Raw genomic sequence first — 16833 nt, 5'->3', positions numbered from 1 at the left:
AGAGGACCTAGCAACGTGAGCGGTCCGTCATCCGTGATCCAACCGTAGAAGCGGTGTGTAAAAGTCTCATGTTACCGACCCCATGCACCGCGAATATCACAATGCTCCGAACACCATCGGTCATTGGCCGTTCACCTATTCCCCTACCGGTATCAATAATACCTACTGTTATGCTACCTATCTTGCTAGTCCAGGGTAGATCATGATCGATGCATCGTAATAATATACGGAAACTAATCACTGTCGAGGTCATTGTCGAGGTGGTTGAAATTGTATCAAGCCAGAAGGGAGAATATATGCCGGTGTCGTTTACATATCATTTTACATATTAGTTCACATACCATTACATAGCAGATGCCGAATGACTGCAGATTCTCGATTGGAGCTTCTTGATTCGTATTAGTATTATCTGACGTGATGGCCCCTGGTCCGAGCTATCTTATAGCTACCTAGGTATGTATATCGAACTACTATAGTGCAATTATTTCTCGTATTTTGTACGATAGAGACGGGTCTCTTTTATTGATATTTGACTTCTCGATAAATCTTGATAATCTCAAAGTTACCGTGCCTCTCCGAATCCGGAGAATATTCAATTCATACTTGATGATGAGGCATGAACCGTGTTTTATCCATGTCTATTTTATCCATGTCTATCGTATTAACGGTACGACATGGACACAGTAACTTGGCGCATACAGTATACAGTGATGCCCCGCGTCGCGGGTAGGTAATTCTAGGTAATTCCCCGGTTCGACAAATTGATAACCCACGGGCCGCATATGCCAACGTCACATAAATAAATTAGTGCTAATGTACGAAGTCCCTCTTCGACACATGTATACCTATAGGTAGACCTAGGTTAACTAGTTTATGTACCTAAGATATGTAAGTAAGCTGACGCAAATCTGCCCGGGACTGATCATCTGCTGTACTAAGTTCTCTTGTAAGCCGAAGAATCAGTGGAAGGAGCAAGTTTAAGCCACTTACCGGGCTAGCCTCTAAGTAAAGTTATACAAATAAACTATAACGGACCGGATAGGATATTGCGTGTAACAGAATATTTATGTATGTACGAAGTAGTTAGCAAAATTTCTATTTCAATTTTTTCTTTTTTTCCTTCTTATTCGATGACGACTTTCCCGGTTATTACCACAAGCCACTTTTACTCATATTTAGTTCATCTTAGTTCTTTGGTTCCTTAATCTTGATCATCGCTGTCAACCTCGATATGGAAATATGACTATACCTTACTAGCTCAATAGTACTACCCTTGATCACCTTCTGATTTTAGATCCAGCTGGGTTAGAATGCAACTAAACTGATCCTTCTGCACGACGGTCCCTTAAACCCCCCCGCTGTCATCACCATCGGCTGCTTTTTGTTATACAAACCTCGTCAGAAGACGACGACGACTAGCTTTAGTCGCTAATTAACAAAACTCATCTTCTCCCCCCCTACACCGTTGAAACACAGTATCGTATTGTTCACACCGATAATTATCCTAATCAGGATATGATGCAACACGATGGATACCGTACCTATCTCCTTCTGCTGCGGTGGGTCTAGCATCATGTCCATATGGACGAGTCCGGACGAATCGGCATCGGCCTATCACACAGAACCCGCCGCTACATATGCAACATATAAGGTAGCAAGGGAGTCTAGCAATCTAGGACTCGTTGCCGGGGTAGTGACGCTACTATTAAGGTGGCTCCCCATTCTCAGTACCCTCTTCCCGGGTCTCCTCCGTCATGAAAAGAGGGCCTCCCCATATGAGTCAACCGGCCAGCCGAGAGGCGCTTTACCAATGAATCCGTGCAGGGAGCCCCGAAGGGATACTGTACTGCGTTCTGCATTGCTCATTAGGTACCTCCTGGCCAATGGCATGTAATTCATACTGCTCTCTATTCCTTTGTTACTCGCACTGAACGACGTAGCTTCGAAATTTCTTCAATCTCAACTACTAGCAAAATACTAGTACGGCTGGCGTCTATCTTTTTCTCTTTCCGATGGCCCCCAGTTTGAATTGAATACTCTTAGAAGTTGCCTTCGTTGTCTCGTCCTGTTGCGCCTCTGCCTCCCTTTTGCGCTTCTTGTCGCATCTATTCGGGAAGGCTTCTACCAGCCACTAGCTCTGGCATCCTGAGCTTAACTCCGAAAACAGCATTCGTATCACCAAACATGTCTAATGACAAGACAGTAGTGCTCGTGACTTCGGCTGTTGGCTTAGGGGTCGTTGCGATACTTTCCGTCCCTGCCGCCCTGAATCTGGGTAGACTGCGTAGTCGTGGTTCGAAGTGCGCGACCGAAATATACGAGGATAAGGATGGCAAGAGCACGCCGGAGGCCGTCAAGGCCTTCAGTACTAAGGTACCTAAGGCCATGATGCTAATTTTCTCCCTAATTGGGCTCGGCTTGTCGATAGCGCTGGCTGTGATCTCGACGTTGAGCACACAAGGTGTAGAAAGTGGCTTGTTCCTGGCAAATTGGTTGGCCGTTATAATCTGGGTAAGCTCACCGTTACACACAAGAAACATCAGGACTGTCAGATTACTGACACACCACGTTGCACGTGGACGCAGGCTCTTTTAACCTTGCAGGTCGTCTGTGTCGCGGCTAGCCGAGACTCTGTAGCCGCTTACGGTCTGGGCATCTGGTCTTTCCTCTCATGCGTCGTTCTCACCGCCGTTCTCGCGGCTCAGGATAACGATGTAGCCGCGCTTCTACTAAAACAACATGCGACCGGGGTACTTTCTATACGCGCAGTAGAATTAGTTGTGGCCTTGTGCTTGGCTGTTGCTAGCTTATCCATTCCCCGACGACCTGACGTATACTACAACGGCCAGCTAGTCGACAGGCTATATACTGAATCAGCATGGAGCATGCTTAACTGGAGCTGGCCTGCTTACCTGCTTCGCCAGGCTTCCAAGCAGAACGGCCTCGATTTAGCTGATCTTCCCAGGCCTGACCACTACACGAGGTCCAAGGAAACTACCACCGATTGGGAAAGCCGGAAGTTCACTGGCCCGCTTTGGATTTCTATTATTGCTGCTCACAAGTGGATTTTTACACTTCAATGGTTATTAACTATACTCACTGCATTTCTTAATCTGGCGCCCCAGTGGGTTGTCTTGCAATTGCTCAACCTCTTGGAGCAGCGTCAGGGCCACGAGCGCCTTGGCTATGATGCCTGGGTTTGGGTCATCTTGATTGCTGTAGCCGTTCTCGCTCAATCATGGGTTGAGGCGTACGTCTACTGGCTATCGTGGGCCCAGATAGCTGTGCCAATTCGTGCCCAGTTGTCTGCGCTCGTCTTCCAAAAATCGATGAGACGTAAAGATGTTAAAGAAGCTAGCAAGAAACAGAAGAAGGCTGCCGCCGCCTCGGGATCGACTGTACCGAACATCGCCGGGCCGATAGGAGAGTCGTCTACCACTAACAGACCAGATCTCGAAGACTTCGAAGAAGAGGATGAGGCCGAACAGATTAAGAAGAGCAAGCAGAGCACCGTCAATTTGATAGGCGTCGATGCTAAGCGAGTATCGGATTTTGCTTCTTTCAATAACATCTTTCTAGGGAGTCTCTTTAAGCTGATTGTATCGCTACTCTTCCTCGTAGAACTTCTTGGATGGAAGGCTCTTCTTGCGGGTTTCTCGACTATGCTGGCCGTTACTCCTCTTAACATTTACTTCTCGAAGCGATACTCAGACGCCCAGGACCGCTTAATGAAAGTACGAGACGAGAAGATGGATGTCGTCTCGGAAGCTCTCCAGGGAATCCGCCAGATCAAATTCTCCGCACTTGAGCCGCAATGGGAGAAAAAGATCGGCGACGTCCGAGAGCGAGAATTAGCTTGCGTCTGGAGCGCCTTTACAAACGACGTCATGCTCATCGGATGCTGGATCACGAGCCCAATTATGCTCGCAGCCGTGTCTCTCGCCGTCTATGCATCCCTGCATGGTGCATTGTCCCCCTCGGTCGCTTTTGTCAGTCTTGGCGTTTTCAAAGCGCTTGAAGTTACCCTGTCCGTTATCCCCGAACTAACGACCGATCTCGTCGATGCTTGGGTCTCTGTGAAGCGTATGGACGCTTATTTGAGAGGCGCAGAGGTTTCGAAGATCACCAAGGAAGCAGAGGAGGTTACATTTGATAACGCGTCCATCGCCTGGCCTTCGGACAACCAAGAGGATGACGAGGAGGACCCCGATCGATTCGTTTTACGCGATGTTAACATTGCATTTCCCAAGGGCGAACTATCCGTGATATCAGGGAAGACTGGAAGCGGGAAGAGCTTAATGCTTGCAGCTATTCTAGGTGAAGTCGATATTCTAGCTGGATCCATCAGCGTGCCTCGAGCGCCGTCTCAGCGCCATGACCAGAAGGCGAATAAGGACAACTGGATCATCCCCGGTGCTGTCGCCTTTGTTGCGCAAATACCTTGGATCGAAAATGCGACTGTTAAGGAAAATATCTTATTTGGGTTGCCATACGATGCATACCGATATAATAAGACCATCGAAGTCTGCGCTCTAACGAAGGACTTGGAAATGTTCAGCGACGGAGAGAATACGGAGATCGGTGCGAACGGCATCAACCTCAGTGGTGGACAGAAATGGCGAATCACGTAAGTCGGCCCCCAACCTCCAGCCAAGTATCCAATGAGGAAAACGCCTATGTTGATGTGCTGGCGACATTCTGAAATATCTCAAACCCATTACGACTAACGACTAACCTGTCCTATGTAGACTCGCACGTGCTATTTATTCCCGTGCCGGCATACTCGTCCTGGACGACATCTTCAGTGCTGTTGATGCTCACGTTGGTCGCCATATTTTTGAAAAGTGCCTCAATGGCGAGCTCGGTGTCGGACGAACAAGGATCCTGGTCACACATCACGTAGCCCTGTGCGAACCAAAGACGAAGTACCTCGTCGAGCTGGGGAATGGACGAGTACTGAACGCTGGACTCATCTCGGAGCTGGAGCAAACTGGAACACTGGAGCAGATTAAGAGTCACGAGCAGACAGATCAGGAGATCCGAGACGATGAAGGCTCTACCGCAATAAATTCCGAAGAAACGTCTCAAACGGATATCGAACCTAGCGGAGAACCTCTGGCTAAGATCCCCTCGAAGGCGCAAGCCCGCAAGTTCGTTGAAGAGGAAGCGCGCGAGAAGGGAGCTGTCAAAGGAAAAGTGTACGCGGTATACTTGACTTACAGCGGCTCCTGGTGGTTCTGGTCTATTGTCCTCATCCTATTCCTATTCGTACAAGCTCTAACTGTAGGACGCTCGTGGTGGCTACGAATATGGACTGGGTCAAACGAAGAACATCAACAGGCTATCGAAGCGCAAGCAGAGAAACATGCTTACGCATACCAGTTCAATGTACAACAATTCACGATGGGCAGCATGGTCCGACCCATGGTCGAGATCGATTCAAGCAAGAGTCTAGGATACTATCTCGGTATCTACGTCTTTCTCTCAACTTTCACATCCCTCGTCTCGACGTACCGCTTCTACTATGTTTTCCGCGGCTCGATACGTGCTTCTAGACAGCTCTTCGCCAAGCTCAACTTTGTAGTACTTCGAGCACCGCTGCGGTGGTTAGATACGGTTCCCCTGGGTAGGATCTTGAACAGATTCACGGCGGATTTCCACTCTGTGGACACTCATATGGCATATTCAATGGCGTTTGCAGCAAGTGCGCTACTGAATCTCGTTGGCGTTATTGTCGCTAGCTTGTTCGTTACACCCGTGATTATAATCGCAGCATTTCTCCTTCTCGTTGTTTGTGCTTTCTACGCACTTCGTTATCTTGATGGAGCTAGGCCGGTAAAGCGACTCGAATCCGTCACCAAATCTCCAGTATTTGAACAATTCGGCTCGGCCTTGACTGGCGTCCAGACGATTAGGTCATTCGACAAGAGCCAGACCTACATTGAGCGTATGTATACGAAATTAGACGACTGGACCGTGGCTACCTGGCATCTTTGGTTATTCGTCCGCTGGATGGGATGGCGAATGGCACTAGTGGGAAGCTTCTTCGCTTCATTCGTTGCTATATTAATCCTCATAGCCCCGGAGATAGACGCGGCCCTCGCTGGTTTCGGATTGGCGTTTGCACTCGAATTTTCGGGTCACGTCATGTGGACGATCCGCCACTACGCCAATGTCGAGCTAGAGATGAATGCGGCAGAGAGAATTGTTGAATACACAGAACTACCAACAGAGAGCCTCGAGGGTGCCAGCCCACCGGCAGCCTGGCCGACAGAAGGCCGCGTTGAAGTAGATGATCTCGTGGTCAGCTACGCGGAAGACCTCCCACCCATACTTAAAGGTCTCAGTTTCACTATCGAGCGTAACCAGCGCGTCGGCGTAGTCGGTCGTACTGGCGCAGGCAAATCATCTTTAACGCTTGCATTCTTCCGTTTCCTCGAGGCGCGATCGGGAAGTATCTGCATTGATGGACTCGATATCTCTAAGATTAAGCTCCATGATCTGCGCAGCAGGCTGGCTATTATTCCTCAGGACCCGGTCCTATTTAGCGGTACTGTGCGCTCAAACCTCGACCCCTTTGATAACCACACCGACGTCGAGCTTTTCGACTCGCTAGCACGCGTACATCTCATCTCCGAGCACGAAGGCGAGAACAACAACGTCAATGGTAACGGAAGAGCAGCAGACACGCCCGCCACCAGCGGGACATCCACTCCGGCGTCTAACAATAGTAGCCGGAAAAAGAAGAACACTAACATTTTCCGTAACCTATACTCTCCCATTTCTGAGGGCGGCCTCAACCTGTCTCAAGGTCAACGCCAGCTACTGTGCCTCGCAAGAGCGATAGTTTCGCGACCTAAGGTTATGGTGCTAGATGAGGCAACGAGTGCTGTAGATATGACTACGGACGCATTAATCCAGCGCAGCATCCGCGAGGAGTTTGGTGACAGCACACTAGTGGTTATTGCGCATCGCCTAAGCACCATCGCCGACTTTGACCGCATTCTCGTACTCAGCGACGGCAAGGTGGCCGAATATGGCGCGCCCCGGGAACTATGGGAGCTTCAAGGCAACGAGGAAGGCGGCATGGGTATGTTCCGCGCCATGTGCGAGCAGAGCGGCGAGAAGGAGCATCTGCGACAGATCGTATACGGAGAGGCTTGAACTATGAAGACTAGATCGGGTTATAATGGACGGAAAATTCGGACGAGGTGTAACGGTAGGCTAGGCATGAAATGACGACGGATAGAGAAGTGGGCTATACCGTGGATTAAAGGTCAGAATGAGTGCATTGGGTACCTACGCAGATATATTTGATGCTGTTATATATGGGCATCTACTGGAAAATAGGTTTGCATAGATAGCAAACACTAATATTAATTTGCCAAAAGACAACGGTTCCCGCTGTTATTTTGCTATAAACCATAAAACGACACGAGGTTGAATAATACGGCTACATAGATATGCAATCTCTAGCACACAAGGTTCAGGAGATCATCACAATACTTATTGCATACGTACCTACCTGTCTACCCTACACCTACACATTAGGTACACTTCATTACACTATCAAGCAAAACTGTAAAAACACATTGAGCGCAAACACAATGACATTGACTATAGAGCAAAGCAACATTCGTCCCTGCAAAGTACATGTAGAGAATCTGAGTGTCTATCTACAGCACAGCGTGGCCTATCAGGCAAGTACCAAAGTTTCTTTCTTATAGAAAAAAAAAGAGAGAACCAAGGTATGCTGTGAGATCCTTTTCCTCGTCAGTTCGTATTTTCTGATTTCTGATTCCTGCGGGGATAATAAGGAGGAGGATTGCCATCCATCCATCCATCCATCCATCGACCCATCCTACCATTCATTAATTTTTTTTTCTTTTCATTCATCAATCCAACTATAGTGAGTGACTGACTGACTGCCATCCAATCCGAGGCCGAAAATTCAAGCTAGATCTTCGTCGTGTTACGTAGCGAGTCGATTGACCGATCTCAACAAGCCAACGAATGTGTATAGAAGTAGTAACTCCATCTGCAAGGTATCCTTTTACTTCCCCACCCGACCCGGGATCTTGAGACAAGGCTTTTAGAGGTAACATCATGTTTTTGAGGCAAGTATTGGAGGCGGTTCCCAAGAATCCCCTGTAATGGCCCACTTACTCAGATTCTTACTCGAAGATAAAAGTGAATGTAGTCAGTTAAAGTGTTGTCGAACCGATAATACGGTAGTGCGAATGTAAAATGAGAGGCTGTGGCCAATATGAGCCAAATTTTAAAAGAGCGACTTTAGACGGTAGATAGAACAGGTGACATCTGCTCCTAGTGTCACCTAGAGACATCATTCTAACGCTTCGCATGTAGAAGACTAATGCATCCTAACGAAAACCGCGACGAGGCACGAAACGACAAAGACGTAGAAGCAACCTTGGACGAGTAACGCATTTCTGATAAAGCCTCGCTGCTTGATGGTTATCTGGCCCACTTCACCACGGGAGTACCAAACCAACGTCTTATCGAATACTCCGGTAAGGACGAAAATTGCAAAGAAGGGGATAACGATGGACAGAATCGCCATTAGTCGGAACCACTGAGCTCGCTTTCTGCTGCCGTGTCGTGAAATATTCGATTCTCTGAGAGCTTCTATAGCCACGAGGCTCAGTCCGCTGTCGTTAGGCATAGGGTATTGAATAACCGTCGTGTTAGAGGCGGTCCTGTGGCTACGTGTCTCCGAAGAGAACATCCGAGGCACAAAACGACCCAACAGCGATCGTTTTACCTTTTCCAGTGTGTTAGTGGTAGTAGGGCTCTCGGATAACACCTCTTGGTATAATAGCGCTCGAGCTGGGCGAGCAGGCGTGGGAGTTGAACCGCGATGGATCGAAGCAGAGAACGGAGTGGGAGTGTCTATCTCTTATTAGTTCAAGGTCCTCTAGTATTGAAGTATGCAAACTTACCCTTGAATACATCGCCGTAAGAGGGGTGGGTCGAAGGACTGAAGTCAAGCGATAAATGGGGAGCTGTTCGGCCGCTTGAAACGTGAACCGGCATCGGAAGCTGAACCGCAGTTAAGGTCGGAGGACTGCAATTAGACCAGGAGCTAACCGTGCGGTGAGATCGGCTTAATGGGGACTCCGTCTCGTCCTTTTCGCCACTCTCTCGTTGCTGCTTATTCTTTCTCTGCGCTTCATCAAGGGGGAGAAGCTCAAATTCGAATTTGGACTGGGGGGAGATAGGTTCCCCATTGAACGAGGCATTGAATGAGGAATGGGAAGCCATTTCTTGGTTTTTCTCCTCCTGGAACCAGTTACCGTAGCGGATAGGATAATCCTGGTCTACAAGGCGAGGTTCATATGGCTGCGGTTTGGCTCGTTCGCTCAGTGGCGAACCCACCTCTTGCTGCTTGCTGCTAGTGGTCTCTAGTCCGGGTGTTCTAAGTGTGGCATCTTCGTGAACATGCTTCGAGAGGTCCTCCATCTCTAGCTCATCTTCATTTGTGATTATATGTCTGTTACAGAATGAGATACCCGATAGGACCCGGCTTCCACGGACGCTCGGCATGTATTCCGAAGTAGAGTCGCGGAAATCATACTTAGAAGGCCCGTTTCTTTTGAAATTGAGAGTAAAATTTCCCTCGGAGTCTGCATTTCGATAGGGTTCCTTTTTACCAAAGGGGTTTGAAAGTCCTCGAGGAAAAGGTGGTAGCTGACTGAAGCCGGTGTTCTTTGAAGTGCTGCCCGAGAAGTAGCGCGAAGAGTTGTCTTGAAATGCGCCGCCACGGAAAAGCCTCGTCTTTGGAAGGAGTACTGATCTCTTGGTGTCTTTCAATGTTCGTAACCCGTACAATCCCGGATCGTTGTCTTTAAGGGGGTGTTGGATAATAGCGCAGCTCGAACCGCATAAACTAGGTCGGTTTCCTTCGCCGTCGTCATCTGAATAGTCTGCGATGCTGCTTCCAGCTACCTTTATGATATCACTGTAACCGTCCGTCACCCAAGTTTGATTGGCAGTAGAATCTCTAAGGGGTAAGCCAGCGGGTAGGCTGTCTAGTTGGAAGTGATCCGTGGCCAATCCACTAACTCTGTCGCGCTTTAGCTCTCTCTTTCTTTGGGGCTCTGGCGGGCTGCCGATGATTATTTTTACTTCCTGGGTCTGGCCTTCGTCGTCTTCGAAGGTAGACTGAAGTGCAGGTTTATGAAAGAACTGGCCTTCTGGACGCTTACTGCCCAAGGCCACACTAGCATGGCGAGGAGCTGATTTGGGTGCCGGCCATAGTGCAGGGCGCGGGCTAGCTTCAGGAGTAGCAATAGTGGTTTCGCTGGCGTCTCCAACTTTGCTCGCTCGTCTAAGAGCTTGACTAACCTCCCTTTCCTTCCATAGGTAAGGAGCTCCCCAGTAGTCTCGTTGATCATACCTAAAAGGGTCATTATTTGAACTACTTGTGATATCATTGAAGGAAGACTCGGTGGTATTGATTTGCTCATTGCGAAGTAGTCCGGACTTTTGGTTCCGTTCTAAATGGGGCCGGAGGGGTGAGGGCATTAATGGCTTATGGGCATCTTGAAGCTCGCTTGCCTGTGCCTCGACGTCAAGAAGATGTTGCGAATTAGATACGGTTGTCTCAGTGATAGGCGAGCTGCTCTCGTTAATCCCTTGAAGGACGGACCTAGATCGCGAATGGCCAAGGGGTATCTCTGGTAGCCCACCCTGCGGCGGATTCGATGCCAGTGAGCTAGCCTGGAAGTAGCGACGGTGCGCAGGGCGCGTCTCCTCCCCTCGAAATCCGCACCTCGTCGCGGCGCGAGGTGTGTTCAACCCGTTAAGAGTATGGTTGGCATAGTGATCGACGATCTTCTCTACCGTATTGCCAGACTCATTTAGAGATTCGTCCATCTTAGGACTCGAGACGTTGTGCTCTGGAGATTCTGTTATCACATCAGCCTCTGGTGTCGGCTCGGGCACGTCTGCAGTAGGAAATGTGGAGGTTGTAGAGTCGGCATGAAATGGTGCAAAAGGCTTTGCAATGGAGGAAGTAATGGGATTCGGTAGGAAGTCGTGCTGGGATAAAGTTGAGCAAGTAGCGAATCCTCCAACTAGACTGGCCAGCTGCTGCGAGCTATCGCGACTCTCGTCACTTCCTTCGTCAAGCTTCTGAGATACATGTACACTACTATCAGGTACGCTCTTGGAAGTGATGTTCCGGTGTGCTTCACCTAGGTTGGTGAAGCGAGGGCGGCGATGAGTTAAGTTCCTCCCAGTTCCAGATGCCTGAGTTTGTGAGACGCTTTCCAAAGATTTGCGGCCTCCGTCGTCCTTGCTTTCAATCGATGCCATAGTCGACGATATCGTTGTCAAAGTAACTATTCCTTCATTAATAAATGAGATTTGAAGGCTATCGCCGATGACCGTAGAGAAAAATGATGTGAAAAGTAAGGCTGCTATTATGGGAAACCAGTAGACTTCTCAACGGAAGAAGACGGGTAATAATGTATATAGATGGCAACGTAATGATGTAAATTAGAGGGAAATGACGAGTAGGAATATATCGCTATGTACGTACCCCTCAGATGCAGGAAGAATAATGGCTAATAGTTTAAGGATGCGTCGGTAGAGAACTATGCGACGCGCAGGGAGTCTTCTCTGGAAAAGAGTGGGCTTAAGATATAATAGAATGAATAGAATCATCAGGGGTTTCAATTAATGATCAAATAATATGAATAGTTGGTCATCGAAGTAACGATATAAGACGTGGAAGACGCGCGATGCTTGATTTTTCGTTGTCGTAGACAGGGTTAAGTAAATCAGGGTAAAGGGTGAAGTGTTGTGGTTTGTGGTTATTTGGGCCAGATGCTACGGGTCCACCAGGTCATGCGACCAACGAAGGTGAAGCTGGATACAGTAAAGGTACAAATTGCTGATGTACCCAGATGTATGTACCTGTAGTTTGAAGGTTAAGTTCCGATCTGCGACGAGAAAGGCGTGGGTGTTCAATGAAGGAGGAAGGTACGATTGTAGGTGCGATTGAAGGTACGAACTGATCGCATAATTTCCTCGAGGGAAGGAACATAAAATATTACCACTAGGATTGCCGGAACTCTTGAAGTTTGTAAAGATGTAAAGAAAATAATTTTCTCTGTAGGTGTGGATATGAGGTGAGTAATATGAGAAATGTTGACAGCTGAGAAGGCTGGCAAGGTTGGCGAGATGTTGACGGAGTCCACAAAGTCTACACATGTGATATTTACTGGCTACCTGACAAACAAACAAACAAAACTACCTCCTAATGCAAGAACTAGCAGCAGACGATACAAAAAGGTGGAATAATGCCCTCATACCCAGTCATCTGAATTTTCGCATAAACCTCACCCGGAGCTTTGGTGTAATTGGAAGCATTTCTATTGGTACACTACTAAGTTAGCACAAACCAGCCAAACAAAACTAGTAGCTTAGCTATTCGTACCTCGTGTCTATTTACCTGGTGAGATGTGGTTTATTTACATGGGTTGATAATTAACTTAAACAACGGCAAATATGAGCTAAAGGGGTAATGTATGGAACTATTTTATTTTATATAACTTGGTAATATCACATTTCTTAGGTAAAATGTGCATTAGAAGATAGTATATCAATCGTTATATGATGGTTTACTCGCTGTAGACATAAAAAGAGATACGGTGTGGTCAGACATAAATATGTCTATATCAAAGACTTGGGAAGAATTTAATGATTTAAAAGGTGCTGAAAAGGAAGGATTTGTTTTTGATATGGAACATTAATTCAGATTGATAAAAAACTTCCAGTGCTCTATTGAGTAAAAACCCAACTTCAAATTCGCTCACGATGATAGGTATCATACCAGCTAAGGAACATAACAAGTCTCCCTAGCACGATATATCTATTGAAGAGAGGTATAATATTATCAGAACGCATGATGGGACATGGATGATACAATGTCAATGTCAATATTCTCATCTACTTACCTAGGTATATCTTTTCACACATGCATATCTTTCAAAATATATGATTAGCAAAACTCGGTGTTTTTGCTCTAGAAATCTCCCATTTTTATTCATGGATGATATTACAATATTTATATTAGACTAGTGATGTGAAAGACAACTACAGAATATGATGCTTAATATTATTGTCAATATAGGGCATCTCTTTTTTAACGACGCTATATACCTACCTGTTGACCATACGTAAAAAACACTGTGAAAGTTCATTGATGTCGTTAGAAATAACACGCCACAAGTGGCTTAGTTTGTAACCCTTGCTAAAGATAGGTACCCACCTTTTCTATCCCGGGTTAACTGATAGACTGATAATGCCGAACTGCATGTTATCGAGACCGTGCACCACTTAAATAGTGCACGGTCCTCTTCCCGAAGATTCGGGCCTTGATCTTAGCTAACCTGGTGTGGTAACATCGTTGGAATTAGTTAGAATTGGTTGGAGCGTCAAATAAACCCCGCGACCCCCCCTATTTGGACCTGTAGATTTAACCTGACTGCCTGTGTGGGTTAGCGGTGTTTTAGCAAAACGGCGGGGACGACTCTAGATCCATCGATCATTGTCGCTTTCGTCATTCAGCCCCGATAAGTTAAGAGGGGATTTCTATTCAAGTCTCCTCCGATCCTATCTTTATTAGATTACTTTTGATTATTCAGCTAATTAAATCTCTTTACTTATTCTAGCTACCGTAGGTATAACTTATCTTATTTTGTGAGTTGCTACTTAGTTACTTATTGGCATTTTGTTTCCGTCTTGCGTCTTGTAGGAGTTAGAATACTGTTAGAATTTCTTGCGGACGATGACTGTTACCAGCCTGCTCGAAAAACTTCCCGACGAGATCTTCCTCCACATCCTTTCCTGTAAGTTTTACTATCGCAATTCTACTTCGCTTCTAATAGACCCAATTGCTTGCTAACAGAGAATTTATCATTAGTTCTAGAATCGCGCGACGTCGTTATTCTCCAAAGCGCTTCCAAACATTTCTTAGGATTATGTCGAGATGGTAACTTCTGGAGAGATAGAAGCTTATCCGCCTCGGCCGTGAGTGAACGCATTAGGCTATCCCGACTGGGCTCTGATTGGATAGACGAAGATGGCGCGACATTGACCGGCGTGCCTACGGCTGCAGGACAAGCGAACCAGACACAAGATGATCAAAATGCGGTGCATTGGAACCGACTCGAAAGTTTATCTCAGCTATCATCTAAGAGAAGGAAGCGGGAACAAGCTCGTATTGCCGCTAACTGGGACCCGACATTTCCTAACGAAAAGACGAATTGGTATAATGAATACATTCATCGATATGGACCTATTGCGGTTAGCTGGTTCGAACAGCCTCAAGTTCAGACAGGCTCTATAAGGACCCATCTAGATGCTAGCGGGATTGCTCTATATAACCCACCAGGCGGAAACGAGCTCTTTGCAGTATCACCACTCGATGATGGCTCTATTTGCCTGTGGGATGTAAAAGGTACTCGAAGTAGGAAGGGATCAATACTATCCAGATCTAACCCTGGTCTCTTGTGCGCTGACGGTCCGGGCGCTGATCTATCAAGACGTTCGAAGATGATCAATACAGGGGTGACTGAATGCGTCAGCATTGACAGCGTAAATCATGTAGCCTTTTTCGCTATCCAGAGCAGTAAGTCCTTCCTCCCTTGATGATAAGACGGCCGTTGATTTCCTTGTAGATCTTATCGAGGTCGACCTCAAAACGCTACAAGTCGTCGAGGATTATCCTTTCGAATGGTCGATTACTACGCTCTCTCCTGCCGATCCCAACGTCCCCTTAACAGTCGGTACGATCCATGGCCTACACTTTCACGATTCTAGAGCGAGATCGAAATATCGAAACGAACACCATATACAATTAGATAATATTAGTAGAAAGAGCGGCCGGAATTTCTCCCACGTATTAGATCCTAGGCCGCTAGCCCCGTACGCTTCTCTTGCTCAGTCGGGACCTCAGAGCATTCTCCACCTCGGACGCTCGGACACCAGCCAACTATCGGACGATATCTTCGTAGCAGGACGGTTCTCAAATATTTTACATTACGACAGGCGTATGTTTCCAACGATCAAGGGATCAGTCCATTCGGGGGCCCGGCTCTGTAGTCTCACATCACTTCCATTCCCTTTTGCCACTCTATACAGCGATCTCCGCCAGCGCATCCTACCTTCCGACGAACCAATCGAGAAGGGTAGGAGCACGGCCAACGGAAGAACCCTAATAGCGTGCGGCGAGTATAGTACCAAGGGATCACTCGAATTGTACGGCCTGTCCCCTGGCGCGGACGACTCACCACGAGAGCCGGTCATCCAGAAGTCTTCCTTGAAGAACCGACAGACAGCTTCGCAGTCGAAGCTCCTCTCCGTCATGAATCACGGCACCAGAATCGTCTTCTCCGACGGGCAAGGATACCTAAAGTGGGTCGAGAGGGACGGCTTTACCGAAGTGCGCCGTCACAAGATCGGTAAGTCCGAAAGAGTCGCCCAGCGCTCGCTCTTCGGGTCGATGCCCGGGTCGGACGACATCGCAAGAAAGATCCTATCCACGCGGACGCCGGGGCAAGACGGCGAAATCCAGGCTAACGACGAAGACATCCTCTTCTGGACCGGAGAGAGGTTGGGAATGCTCAGCTTCTCGTCCCAACCTGGATTCTCTCCGGAGGATTTCGAGGAAAACACCAGGACGCCGGAAGATATCGCAGCAGAAGAAGATGAACAAATGTACGGCGAGAGAATGAGGCTAGCGCTAGAACGACAGGCTCGAGACGTCCGGTTCGTGCAGAACCTCGGGGCTGGCAGCCTCCACAGCGGAATCTAAAATATTAGCATCTGATTTGCTCCGCTTCGATGGTACACTCTATCGAGCAAGGGGATTTAACCACGTCACACAGATAAAGACGCGGGCTAGCAGATTTAGATTACCATAATCTCTGGTTCAGTTAGCTAGAGGTTGAGTCATGATCTCACTATCCACGTTGGACGAGAAGGGATCGGCAGTCTCGGAGGAGCGATGAAACACTGGAAATCGAGGCGGATTGCGTTATCTTATCACGATATTTTATAGATCATTGGTTAGGTCCCGGAGGCAAAAGGCGTCCCCGTAAAATGCAAGTGGATCAAGACGGGGACGTTTAGCGGATGTGATAGGGGTGATGGGTCACCTGTTCTGCCGTTGTTGATGGCATCCCGTGACTTGGCTTTTTTTTCGTTTCTCGTTTCTCTTCTAATTTCTGAATCCTGATCACTTGGTTTACCCTTCCTCTCACCGTCCTTTGTTTCGTCACCCTTCATCCTTTCCACCTTCTCACATGGATCTCTTACTGCATAAATGTCTCTCGAATGATCCAAAATGGGAATCGTGTGTTGTTAGCCTCAACAAAAAATAATTAAGCATCAAAGCTATTGATTGACGGTTTAAGCCAACTGAAAAACGTGAGGCAACAAATCAGAGGACAGGTTCAACTTGGCGGGCTTTGCTGTAACCAATGGAAATTAATTCAGATTAGCATAAGGACAGGGGGGTGTCCGATTCTGGTTTATGGTCCCACCTTTTACTTATCCCTACCTGCCCTACCTTTCCCCTACCTTCCCCTACTGCTACTACTGCCACTACCTAATGTTAGGTACTACCACTAGGTACCAAGGACTTTTAAAAAAATAATAATAATGCCAGCAATCCGTCGCATGAAGAACAGCCAATCATTTCTATTTTCGCCTCTCTATGTCTTAAAAAACTTGCGTCTTTCCCACTCCCGGCGTCGCTCAGCATTAGTACACATCGAATTGCCACCCGCACACTGCATTACG

At 47.5% G+C, this 16833-nt stretch overlaps 3 protein-coding genes across 3 annotated transcripts; 2 read left to right on the top strand and 1 right to left on the bottom strand.

Moving 5' to 3' along the window:
- Window positions 1–2184: 2184 nt before the first annotated feature.
- Window positions 2185–7164, top strand: GL218_05980 (ATP-dependent bile acid permease; the record flags this gene model as incomplete). The annotated part of the gene is made up of 3 exons (XM_033582674.1): window positions 2185–2511; window positions 2586–4627; window positions 4749–7164. 3 exons carry the CDS (start codon window positions 2185–2187, stop codon window positions 7162–7164), a joined length of 4785 nt encoding a protein of 1594 aa, XP_033434042.1.
- A 1761-nt stretch (window positions 7165–8925) lies between these two features.
- GL218_05979 (uncharacterized protein) lies at window positions 8926–11337 on the bottom strand (the record flags this gene model as incomplete). The annotated part of the gene is made up of 1 exon (XM_033582673.1): window positions 8926–11337. The coding sequence occupies one exon, from the start codon at window positions 11335–11337 to the stop codon at window positions 8926–8928; it is 2412 nt and encodes an 803-aa protein (XP_033433844.1).
- A 2479-nt stretch (window positions 11338–13816) lies between these two features.
- On the top strand, window positions 13817–15844 carry GL218_05978 (uncharacterized protein; the record flags this gene model as incomplete). Its single annotated transcript, XM_033582672.1, has 3 exons — window positions 13817–13877; window positions 13952–14659; window positions 14709–15844. 3 exons carry the CDS (start codon window positions 13817–13819, stop codon window positions 15842–15844), a joined length of 1905 nt encoding a protein of 634 aa, XP_033433845.1.
- Window positions 15845–16833: the final 989 nt, after the last annotated feature.

Source organism: Daldinia childiae (genome assembly GCF_008694065.1).
Source record: "Daldinia childiae strain JS-1345 chromosome Unknown Scaffold6, whole genome shotgun sequence".
Classification (NCBI taxonomy): Eukaryota; Fungi; Ascomycota; class Sordariomycetes; order Xylariales; family Hypoxylaceae; genus Daldinia; species Daldinia childiae.
The sequence above is the reverse complement of the archived record's forward strand: the minus strand, read 5'-3'. Positions and strand labels throughout refer to the sequence as shown.